Genomic DNA, 12,009 nt, shown 5'->3' on the forward strand with positions numbered 1-12,009 from the left:
TGTTCCCTGAGTTAGGACTCAAAAGCCAGGTGTGCTCTCTCTCGGCAGAGCAGGTGAGCAGGTGCTGAGGACAGACAGGCTGTTGCTGGCCAGCGGGAGAGAGTCTCCAGCACCACTCTGGGTTGAGGATCGGGGAGAGGAGCCGCTTGCCCCCCTGCAGCCGCCAGTCTGCTTGGAGAGGTCGGGTTACCCCACACCCCATGTGGCCAGTGGCTGACCAGAGGCACCAGCACCAGATGAGTGTGAGATAAGGCAGGGCTCAGGAATCTCACTGCTCCCGTCTTAGAATGGCCAGAAGCCAGAACTGGAGTTTTCTTGAGTGACCTGGGGCAGGCCCCCCAAGCTCAGGTAAAATGGTCTCCCGGCCGCAGAACTCTGGCTGCTCGCCACTTTGTGATAGAAGAGTGGCGAGGAACAGTCAGCAAGATGTCCCACTCTTAGGTGGGAACCCTCAGGCCCTCCTCCCCGGCCTCTCCCATCCTATTCCGTGGGAATGCCAGGCTCTGGCCTTCTGTAACTCCCTGGGCGCAGTTCTCCTCACCCCAGGCCCAGCAAGAGCACTTGGAAGGAGCCCTGGGTCCCCAGGAGAGGCAGCCACCCCTCCACCTCCCACGGGCAGGGCCAGCATTCCCCACCCTGGGCCACAATTGTCCTGGTGTGGTCACCATGTGGCCTTGCTCATTGTTTGAGAAAAGCAGTAACTGTTCCGGCCTACTGACCCCACCCCATGGCACCCAGAGCCCAAACACCAACTCCATGTTCACATAAGTCCCTTGACCCGTGCAGTCAGCCTTCTCGGAGAAGCCTGGTATGCGCTTCCCCTCTCTGCCACACCCTCGCCCCTGAGCCAAGATCCTGGTCCATCCTTCTCGCTACGCAGGATTATAGCTCAGTATTTTTAACTGCTGTGTAGGACCTCGCTACTCTGCCTCGATTCTGGCAGATTTGCGAATCTGACAGTGTGAGGGGAAGTGATAGTAGAACTGGACACCTCCATCCACACGGTTTTTAAGGGAAAGAGGAGGGGCTGGGGATATAGCTCAGTGGCATACGTGCCTGCCTGGCAAGCACAAGGTCCAGAGTTCGATTCCCAGTACCAAAAAAAAAGGGAAAAAGGAGGCACAAAGAGGAATGCAGGCCAGCTCAGGATTTGGCCACACAAAGAGCCCTGGGCTGGCTATGGGGGCCTGGGCAGGCCTCCCCTGAAGGAATCCATGGTGAACCCCAGTGCCCACCTGGTGTAGGGCAGCAACTAGCATCTGCCTTGGGTGCCTCAGCTTCTCAGAAGTCAAAAAACCAGGAATTAGACCCCCAGAGGTGCAGGGCCTGAGCCCAGCCCACAGTTAGGAGTTAGGATTACTCCGAGTAGTCCTGGCTGTTACGGTCCAGACCTCTGAGGGACCCCCAGGCCAAAAACAGCCTGGGTTGGGGCAGAACAGGTTGCTTCTCAGACAGAATTGTGGCTGGAAAGTCTTCCTTAATCCCTAGATCTAAGACCTACCAGGCCAGAGTCCTCTGGAGCAGACGGACTTGTGTGGCTAAGCCGCTCTCTGTACCAAGCTAGAAGCCTTTCTGGCCCCAGCCATCAGAACTGCAGGTGGCCTCCTGTCGAGGTGGGGAATCACTTCTCTGGAGGCCTGAGCCAAACTCCACCCCACTGGGGCCCTGGGGCTATGGCAACAGATCCATATTGTCTGGAATCAGGAGGGGGCCGGGGCGCTGAGGGCAGGGCGGCACAGCGGCAGGGCCTTTGCCATCCTCCATCAAGGTCCCAGACGCTTTCTCGGCACAGGGTCCTAGTGGCCTGTCCCTCACCAGCTCTCCCAGGACTCCTCCCCGGCTCAGTTTCTTCCTTCGCAGGCTCTCTGGTGTCGTGGAACCAACCCGTGCTCTGGGCATGGACAGGTGAAGGTGGAATCCAGCCTCCATACTGATTAGCTGAGTCACCCATCAGGGGCAAGCTCCGTGTGCATGTGGAGCATTGGTTTCCTGGTCTGCGAACAAGGGATGGGGGGTGGGGAGCGATGCCAGCATGAGGGCGCACAGGGGAGGCTTGGCACAGCCCCTGGCCAAAGCGAACCCTCGAGGTTGGTTTCCTTATCCAAGCAGAGTTGAGGTCTGTTCGGGTTCTGTCATGTCCAAGCTTGTGGGTGTCCTCTCTTTGAGCAGGGAAGGAAGGCAATGTCTGCCCTCCTCTATCCCTCATTCTCCATGTCCTCGCCTCATGGACTGCAGTACCTCCCCAGTTGAAATTAACCTCAGCGCAGACATCTTCCATATGGAGAGAAAGTGGTGCCCAAGGTAAGAAGTAGCATTACAGGCCAGGCGTGGTGGTCCATGCCTGTAACCCCAGCACTCGGGAGGCTGAGGCAGAGGATCGTTGTGAATTTGAAACCAGCCTGGGCTACAAAGTGAGCTCAAGGCCAGCCTGAACTGCATAGTGAGACCCTGTCACAAAAAGACAAGAAAAGGAGAAGAAGAAAAAGAAGAAAGAGCACAACAGACAGTAGCTTCTTGCGGGATGCTCTATGGAGGAGGCCAGTGTGGAAGAAACTCCTACCCTCCTGTCCCCCATACAAGAGTGGGCTTTTGGATTTGTGCCGACAGTGTGAAGGGAGACCCACTGGTCCCAGAGAATGACAGCTTGGGCACGACCCAGCTCCCTGGACCAAGTGGCGTCACTCCCAGGGAAAAGGATTCCACCTCCAGCCAAGCTCATGGCTCTCCCCAGGATTTCCGCCGTGCCCTGGCAGACTCCAGTGGAGGCTCTCAGATGGGGAGCAAGCTCTGATCTTTGAGACAGGGCGGCCACAGTACTCTCGACATGTGCACGGAGAGATGCTGAAAGCGGATACACCAAGAAACGGTGATTTTCATATTAGCCTCTAGCTTTCACCCTGCTGCAAGTAGCTGAATAAATAAACCAACCCAATTAAAGTGTCACCTTTGGGATAAAACAAGGGAGCTCTGATGGCTGATGAGAGACGCCCGCAAATGTCTGTCAGCTTGGCTCATCATGGGTGTCCCTGAGTCCCCCTTTGGAAGGTGACTCCCTTGGAAAGTTGTCTTTGATGACCATGTCACTGTAATCCCAACAAAGCTCATCTTTCGATGACCTCCTGATTGCTTCAACCTTAGATTGAAGATCTTAGGAATTACCTTTAGGAAGCACTGACAAATCCTGAGAATGATTTTAAACTTTCAGGCCCAAATGATTATACTGAGGTTGATCCTTTTCAGGCACTGATCACTAATAAGATAGTCCCAGCTGCCATCACTTTTATGTTTGACTTCTAGGCCTGGGCAAGATGTCTTTGGTGAGATGTGATGGGACAGCTCCCCATCCTGTGACGTCTGGTCCTATCACATGTGCTCCTCTAGACTTGATCCCCGGAACCCAGCTGCCGCCAATTGTGGGTAGAATTTTGGGGTCCTTCTCTGGACATTCCAAGCGGTTGGAACTCAGAGTTAAAAGTCAGGTGTCCTGTCTTGGCTCTGGAGGTTGGAAAACAGTGGACATGATTCCTTTTCTGTTTTGGTGATATACATGTGGTGAATTTTGCTTATGAGGACTTGGAAGATTTCCACAGCTGCCTGGGACCTCATCCCACCCACATCTACTCCCCACTGGGGATCAGGCTGAAGGTTAAGAACAGTCAGAAGCAGACCCTGCTGTTCGTCAAGGGTTGCATCCCTTCCTCTCCATTATTCTGGCTTCACGGCAACCCCATTAATCTCATTATTAACCACTAGGAAAACACCTACTACAAAGCCCCAGATAGAAGCCTTAGGAAGCTAACCACCACGATCTAGTTCAGAACAAGGGCTGGACGAGCTAGAAAAGCCTATATTGTCCACCTCCCTGCCCCAGGTGAGGCTACTCTTGAAAAATCCAAGTGGATCTTACAGTGGACAGGGCTTGTGATTGGGATCTGCTGAGACACCAGTGTAAGAATACTCAGTAACTCCATTTCCCAAGCTTGGCCGAGTGTCAGACCAACTGCTGCCCACTTTCCAGTTTTCTCATCCTTTTCCCAGTCCGCCTCTCCTTCCTACCAAGGGCCCACACTGCTTCCAGAGCACTGGTCAGAGGTCACAGTCCCAGTGGTGTCCGGGAGTGAGAATGTGGAAGATGCATCCCCGCAGCTTTGGTGTCCCCGAGCAACGCTTTCACTGTCCTGACCCTGCTCCCTAAGCAGTACTGCTGACAACAGCCGCCCTCCCTACTGCCTGCTGGGTGCTGTTCAGGACGGGAGATGGAAAAGCCCACCTCTAGACCTTCTGCTCACATTCCTGACTTGGGCCTCCTCCGAAGAGGGCACTGTCATATGCTGACTCCCTGTGGTTCTCAGATACTGAGCAAGTATGCTGATCAGAGCGACTCTGTGCACTATGGTAGTTTAAAAAAAAAACAAAAAAAAAACTGCTTCATGCAAAGTCACCTAAGTCTTGATGCATTTATGCTTGGAGATGTCTCAATACATGGCAGGGCTGATATTCAGCACCTATGCCAGGGGCTGGGGATATAGCTCAGTGGCATAAGCGCCTGCCTGGCAAGCGCAAGGTCATGAGTTCGATCCTCAGTACCGCAAAAAAAAAAAAAAAAAAAAAAAAAATCAACACCTATGCCATTATTGTTGGCTTTTTAATAATAAAATAGGCTTGAAACTGGCAAGTAAGTACGAGCCCTAAACCCGTCCGCAGTGTCCTCCAACCACCAAGCTCTTCACCAAGATCTGTTCCCAAGCCAGCGTCTACTAAAGCCGCCCGAAATGGTAACTGCTGGCCACACGGGGTTATTTAATGCAAACTTAAAATTAGGTTCCTGTGTCACTGGCCACAGTTCAAATCCTCAACTGACACATGTGGCTACCATACCGAACATTTCCATCACTGAATTAACTGTACAGTAAGTCATGTCAGCGCCACAGGCCTCAGGGACCTGTCTTGGCTGTTCGCGGTCCCTATTATGAGATGTTCAGCAGGACACATAGTCCAGGGCACATTCCTCAAAACCTAACACTCCAGGCCCCTGGGCCCAGAATCAGCTCCTAGCTATGGCTATAAAGTCAAGGACAAGCAAAGTGTGGTTACGTGAGCTTGTCTCTGCGACACGTCTGTCCCCTCCTCCTGCCATCTCCTGACTGTAACCAAAAGGATTCACAGTAGATGCATGTCAGTGCTCACCCCAAATGCAGGCTCAGGCAGCACCAATGAAGGGTCCAGAGTGCTTCCAGGGAAGGCAAAGCCAGCTACAATTCCTTTGTAAGGAAAAGGCCACACCCCTTATAAACAATCAACTTTTTATAAAAAGATAAATGTACATATTTACACACACGACCAAATATGGTCACACGCGACTCAGGGGGTTCGATGGCATTTCCAATTCTGAGACACCAAGGCGCTCACACATCCCTCCCTGGGCTGCCAGGGCCTGGGCGGGTGGTGGGCACTGGGCAAGGCACTGTATAAATAAATGCTAAGTCAAGAGCTTGAGGAAAATGTTAGTGTACACCTTGGATAGGAAATGTGGCAAGGTCCACAAGAAAGTGCCATGTTTCTTCCCAAGCCCCTCAGCCGGAGCAGGGGGCAGGCAGGGCTGCTCTGGGGCTGAGGGTCACCTCCACATGGGACCCCTTCTTTCTTCACATTTCACTGGCTTTGGAACAGTCCCCGGGGCTCAGCTGGGAAGGGAGGCGGGTCTTTGGGAATAAGATTCATTTAGTGCAATTGTCTCTTAGGCAGAGCCAGCCTGGGCTTGGTGCTGTGCTCTTCTGAGGTCACCCATCTATTCCCTGGGGGCCAGCTCAGTGACTGTGAGACCCTCTCCAGGCAGCGGGGCTGAGAGAAAAGCGAGAGGCCAACTCCTGTCCTAGTCTTCGGCTGAGTCACCCATCTCAGAACCCCTTCGCCCTCTTCCCGAGAGGCTAAACCAGCTTCACCCCACAGGACAAGCCCAGGCCCTGGCCTGCAGGTCCTGAGTGTCCACTGACCCCAGGGGGGCAGGCGCCATCCTTGCTTGCAGAGGTGTCTCAATGTGCTACGCTGGGGGGCCACAGGGCCCAGCTTCTCTGCACACAGCCACCACAATGCCAGGTCCTGCTTGCCTAGGAGTGAGGGGGCCAGGGCCCAACTACGGTGCACAGGGTATGGGCTGGATGGAGGGCATCCTGACTGGGGGCAGCATGCTGTCCAACCAACTGGGGTCCATGTTCTTCAGATCAGTGAAGACGGGGTGCAGCCTCAGCCCGATGTCACCTGGCGGGGTGAGCAGAGCTGTGTGAGGAGGGGCGCGGGGGGTGAGGTGCTTCCCCGTGCCACCTCTCCACAGCCGTGTCCCTGAACACCGCCAACACAGCCTTGCCGTCCACACCTCAGCAGCAAGCACCCCCTCATCTTTGGGTAAACCTCAGAGCAGCAGCCACTCACAAGCTGTCTGTACCCACCAGCACAGTGTGAGGGGTGCTTTACCTCACTGTGCCCTGGCCCTGCCCCCAAGCACTCCCCCACCCCACATACTCCTCCTTTCTCCCAGAACTGCTAAACAGCAGGGCATAAAGGCATATGCCTATCATCCCAGCACTCTGGGAGGCTGAGGCAGGAGGATCGTAAGTTAAAGTCTTCCCTAGGCAATTTAGTAACTGAGAATCTGGCTCAAAACTAAAAAAAGTCTGGGGAGGTAGCTCAGTGCAAAGGCCCTGCATTCAATCTCCAGTGTGGCAGGGCACAGAAGCAAAGTGAGAAGCCACAAGGTTCCAGGGACTTCTTACCGCCAGGACTGTCAATTTCTGGCTCCTCCTTGCAGCTGAAGTCTCCATAGATGGATGTAGGCTGGACTCCAGGCTCATTGAGCAGGTACCCCTTCCCATCCACGTTTGTGGGCTGCCACTCTGACTGCTCCAGTAGCTGGAGGAAGAGGGGCAAGCTGTCAGCCGCCTTCCATTGAAGACCTGCCCTGTTGCCTATACCTTCCAACCAGGATCACACCCTGGGGTGCTGGGAGGCAGAAATGCACACTGGCCCTGCCCCTCGGGTCATTTTCTCTGCTCCCTCCACCCCACCCCTAGCCCAGAGTCTCCACTTCCCTCAGCTGTGTAAGGACACAGCACGCAGAGTGCAGCTCAGAGCAAGGCTAGCAGAACAAGACGAGACAACCAACTATAAGAGCTAAAGAGCTATGCCTACATCTCAATTTTCTGTGCTGCTAGGGAAGAGTCCACAGGTAAAACTGTCTCAAAATCTTTTTATATTCACTTTAAAAACTGAAGCAGAAAAAAAAACATCTAGATGATAATCTGACTTTAAAAAATGTTTAAGCCATCATATTACAGATCCCAGAGGCTATTTTTTTTTTTTCAGTACCGGGAATCGAACTCACAACCTCGCGCTTGCCAGGCAGGCGCTGTGCCGCTGAGCTAAATCCCCAGCCCTGAGGCTGATTATTAAAACCTGACGTGTGTTTCCCAAACTGACTGGGCGTGCCGGCTTACAGGACACAGCCAGGGATCCGGCCTACAGCAGCTTACTCACTGGGCGGCCTGGGGCCCTGAGGCCTCCCGCTGCCCTGCACTGCCCACTGTCCTTCCCAGCGGCCAGGCAGTGACTGCAGCTGCCCACACTGCCTCGGAAGCTCTCACTGGCTCCCTCTCCTCAGTGAGACAGCCATTCCAGAGTGCCCCGGGAGAAAGGGGCTTTACCTTCATGATGTCCTCAGGTATCTTCCCCTCCTCATCCTCATCCGTTGCAGCTGTGAACGGGAAGAGCGGAAAGGTTGGCAGGCAGTTAGCCATACTTGTCCTGCACACACCAGCCTCCCACCGGACATGTGCCTGCCACTGAGATTCTCAAACAGGACTCAGCCTCCCAAACCATGAAGCCACACCTCTTCTCACCCTTCACTTCCTTCCTCACCCTCACCGCGCGGCTGCGGAAGAGTCAGCAGAACTAGAAACTTTTGACCCCTTCCCTCTTCCTATTTTCCCTCCACAGCACTGCAGCCCGCTCCATACTGCCTTCCTGGTACCCCAGGGGTTTGCCTCATCCCCGTGGGGGTCCAGGCTGGGCAATGCCTGGCTCAATCAGCTCGGCGGCAGGGGGAGCCTGAGCATCTTTGCTCCCGCAGGAGGCCCTTCTTGGGACACCACCGGAGAAGGAGGCAGGCCAGGCCCTAGCAGTACAGACCTTCAGAGGTGGAAGGCATGGGTGACACCTGGAAGTTGTACAGGTCACTAGTGCTATCTGGCACTATTTCCACCGGTAGGTGCCAGTCCGGGAGACTGCTGCTGATGGCGCACGGCGACAGTGCTGGGGAAGAGCAGAAACCAAAGGTCAAGGCTGTGTGTTATGCTCGTCTGCAAGACTCCCAGGCCCCCTACCCTGCAGTCTGCTCTAACAGGCCTCCCCTGCCAGCGGGATGCTTCCTGGGTCCAAGACAAGGAACCATCATACAACCCGTGGGGTCCTCCGGCAGACCCAGCGCTCTCACCTGGAGTAAGGGCCCGCTCCCCATCCAGGTCCTGCCCTAGGTAGCCGTGAGCTGTGTAGCTGCTGTGGTCATCAGGCAGGGTGCAGCTGCTGAGTCCATCAGAGAAGGTGTCGGGGCTGGAATCCCCACACGACTGCGAAGGGAGAAAGCAGCTCAGGCCCCCTGAAGCACCCTTCCACTGCGCCCCTTGTTCCAAGGGACCAAAGGTTTGGCTGCTGGCAATCACACTCACCTTCCTCTTGGCCTTGCTCTTAGTGTCTCGGCTGGACTTGGACTTTCTCTCTGTGGGACGGACAGGCTGCTGTCAGCTTTGGCAGAGGCAAGCCGGCCCAAGAGACCTTCTTCCTCCCTCCCTCCTGAGGGCTCCCGGAGGACCCAGAACCCTTGGCTACCTTTCCTCTGGTTCTTGGTGAGAGGCGGGAGCATCCGGTATACCCGCACAGCGGAGCTGCCCTTGTTCCTGCTCTGGTCTTTCACCTCCTCGATGTCGGGCAGGGAGTTCATGGCACAGCGGAAGTTTGCCTTCCACGTCTTGGGATCTGGCTCTTTTTCCCCTGCTTTGTATCGGCCTAGAGAGCAAGAGTGACGTGCATCATCGGCTGCCCCGGGCTCGGGAGGAAGAAGGCAAGAGGACCCTAGACACTCACACTGGTGAGACCAGCAGGTTTTCCAAGGCTACTCTGCTGGCCCTGGGATGCGGGGCTTCTCAAACACCCAGGCTTGGCTTAAACATCCAGGAGGCTCAGCGAACGGCCCAACCAGAAGTTCTAGAGTGCTCCTAGCCCCTGAAGTGTGCTGTCTCCTGGAGCATGCTGTCTCCCTGCTTGCACCATCAGCAGCCAGAGGCTAGGGGCAGGGGCTGCTCTGGTATCTCCAAACTAGGCACAGGCAGAGTGGGCAGTGAGGAACAGCTGCTGACAGGTGGCTGACTGTTCCAAGTCGGGTCAAGAGCCCCGTCCCTCAAGGATAAGCAGCCTACCGAGCAGGACCTTGGGCCAAGAGCCACGGTCAACCTTTGGAAAAAGGAAGATCTGGGTGTCTCGTTCAGTGTCTTGGCTCATACCTGCTCTCTCTAGGGGGAACCTGACTCTAACCACAGGCTATCCAAAGCCATGTCAAAATGTTGGCTTTACGAATCCCTTAGAAATGATGGATTCTGTCTTCCAGAAACACAGGTCTGGCCCGGCCCCTCCCCAGTCATTCTGCACTGTCCAAGGGTGCTCAGAGACCATCCAGAGCCTCTGTGTTACGTTAGTGCCTCCCCCTCACCCCCACCTGAGCCACAGTCCCAAAGACATACCTGTATGAATGGCCCAGCTGCGGAAGAGACAGGCATCCTTATTGATGTCCCAGCCATGCTTGGCCGCGTGCTTCCATGGAATCTGGAAGATCATCTCCTCCTGAACAATACACGCACAGGCTGGTCAACTCAGAGACCACAGGCTCTGCAGTTACACGTGCCCAGCCCCCAAGCTCTGGGAAAAGGCTGACTTCCCCTTTTTACCCTGATATCTGTCATGGGTTAACCTGTCTTGAGGGTGGCTTAAACAGGCCACTCTAGAGCTCTGGGAGGGGCCCAAATTCTGATAACCTGTGATAGCATCAGCTTGGCACAGCTGTCAGCCTGCCAGATGTGCTGGAACCCACAGAGCAGCCTCCCCGCAGCCCTGCTTGGGACACTCTGGGGTGCTTCTCTCTGGCTTAGCACCAGCACCAACCTGGAGGAACAGGATACCTGGAAACACCGGCTCCTACACAGGGGGTCTTTGGGCCAGATTTGAATGCTGACTACCTGTGGGACCTTGGTTTTATACCTCCTGGCCCCCCACAATTTCCTCTCCTCAGAAATGAAAAAAACAGGACTGGTGTGAGGAAGAAATGACACAACGTGGGGACTTACTGAGCAAGGTGGCAGACATAGTAACCATGAGCTACTATTATTACCACTGTTCCCACCAAGTCTCCAGGCTTTACATTGCTCAAGCACACCAGCTATATAAGCTTCTGCAGCCAGAGCAACTGGTGCAAAATTAATTCTTGGGTCCTCTGCTGAGCCAGCCACCATCCTGCCCAGCAGCGCTCACCTGTCTGTCTGGAGTCCTACAGAATGCTGTGTACAACAGGGGTCTCCTTGGAGGGAGACAACCCAAGCTTTAGAGCTACCTGGAGTCTCGTGCTGGAAACCCTACGCGCCTTTCTTCAGGTGGGTGTCCCGCCCCTGTACTGGGATGGGAAAGGGGGAGCTGGGCAAGCAGGCACAAGTCTGCCCTTGCATGCAAGACCCATGGGAACCATACCCATCTGCCTCCTTAGTATGTCCCTCTTGGAGGCTTTGGTCCCTTTTAGAGCACGGGTTAAAATGGTAGCAGAAAACCCCAAAGAATTACACTCACTTTATTAATCCAGATCAGCCCTGGGATTTGGTTGGAATTAATCTGCATCTCTAGCCAGGGTCTCATGCGCATCCGAGTGATGGGCATGTTGGCTGTAAAGAGAAGACAGAGGCTCCCATTTGGAGTTTGCTGAGCAGTCCCTGGGTATTACCCCGCCCCACCACGGTCACTGAGTTACCCGCTCCTGCCCTCACACTCGGGCCATTACCCCCTCCTAGGCTAGGTACCTGGTCCTAACAATCTCGGGGAAGGAAGCAGCACTGCAATAAAACTGCCCCCGCCCCCCAAACCTGGGAATGCTGGGCCTGGTGGCCCAAGCCTGCAATCCCAGCACTCAGGAGACTGAGCAGGAGGGTCGCCAGGAGTTTGAGGCCAGCCTGGGCTACACTGTGAGTTGAAAGCCAACCCGAACCACATAGCAAGACCCTTAAAAAAAAAAAAAGAAAGAAAAGAAAAGAAAAGAAAAGAAAAAAGAAAGAAATCCCGGGAGAGCATCTTGGGCAAAACACCTGCCTCTTCTCTCCCCTCCCAGCCATTGGCAGGACCCAGGCGCCAAGTGACAGCCTCAGGATTTACGTGCAGGACAAGACACAAAATGCACAGATACCTTAATAACAAAACTTTTCTCTGAAAATTCAAGTCCTCTGGGGATGAAGAGGCTTCTTTTGCGTGCTGCCCAGAAGAAACTGCCACGATTGGAGTTGTTGCCCCTAGCTATGCACGTTCCCTGACGGGCCAGTGGTCACCCTGCATCCTGGACACCTCCCCCAACTACGCACCCCCCCCCCATTCTGTGCCTTTCAGGGAGCCACAGTGCCCACGGCCCCGAGGCCGGGACACAGTCCCCTCCGGAAAGGCCTGGTCTCCCTTCCTCGAGGGAAATGGCCCAAAGATCACCTGTGGCGCCTCCGCCTGCAGCCCCCTCGAGTAAGAAGTGCCCCTGCAGCCACTCAGGGCAGCGAGCACACGGAGCCCGAACCCTGGGGGTGGGCGCCAAGCTGGAACCGCCGAAAGCCGGCGCCAGAACCCTGGGCGCCACCCGAGTCCCCGGCGTGCGCGGAGGATGCGCGCGACGGTCGCACCCGGCCACCTAGAGGCCCGGCAGCTGCGCGCACGCAGCTCCGCAGAGGC

The 12,009-nt window shown here is 55.2% G+C and overlaps 1 protein-coding gene across 1 annotated transcript; it reads right to left on the reverse strand.

The window, feature by feature from the left end:
* Nucleotides 1-5,286: 5,286 nt before the first annotated feature.
* Irf1 (interferon regulatory factor 1) lies at nt 5,287-10,970 on the reverse strand (the record flags this gene model as incomplete). The annotated part of the gene is given in 9 exon segments (XM_005376102.2): nt 5,287-6,258; nt 6,771-6,906; nt 7,698-7,747; nt 8,182-8,304; nt 8,486-8,618; nt 8,718-8,767; nt 8,878-9,054; nt 9,786-9,885; nt 10,879-10,970. Coding segments are annotated over 9 exon segments (981 nt in total). The 3' UTR covers nt 5,287-6,133.
* Between the last annotated feature and the right edge of the window lie 1,039 nt (nt 10,971-12,009).

The sequence above is a fragment of the Chinchilla lanigera genome, unplaced genomic scaffold (genome assembly GCF_000276665.1).
Source record: "Chinchilla lanigera isolate Chin_1 unplaced genomic scaffold, ChiLan1.0 scaffold00007, whole genome shotgun sequence".
NCBI lineage: Eukaryota > Metazoa > Chordata > Mammalia > Rodentia > Chinchillidae > Chinchilla > Chinchilla lanigera.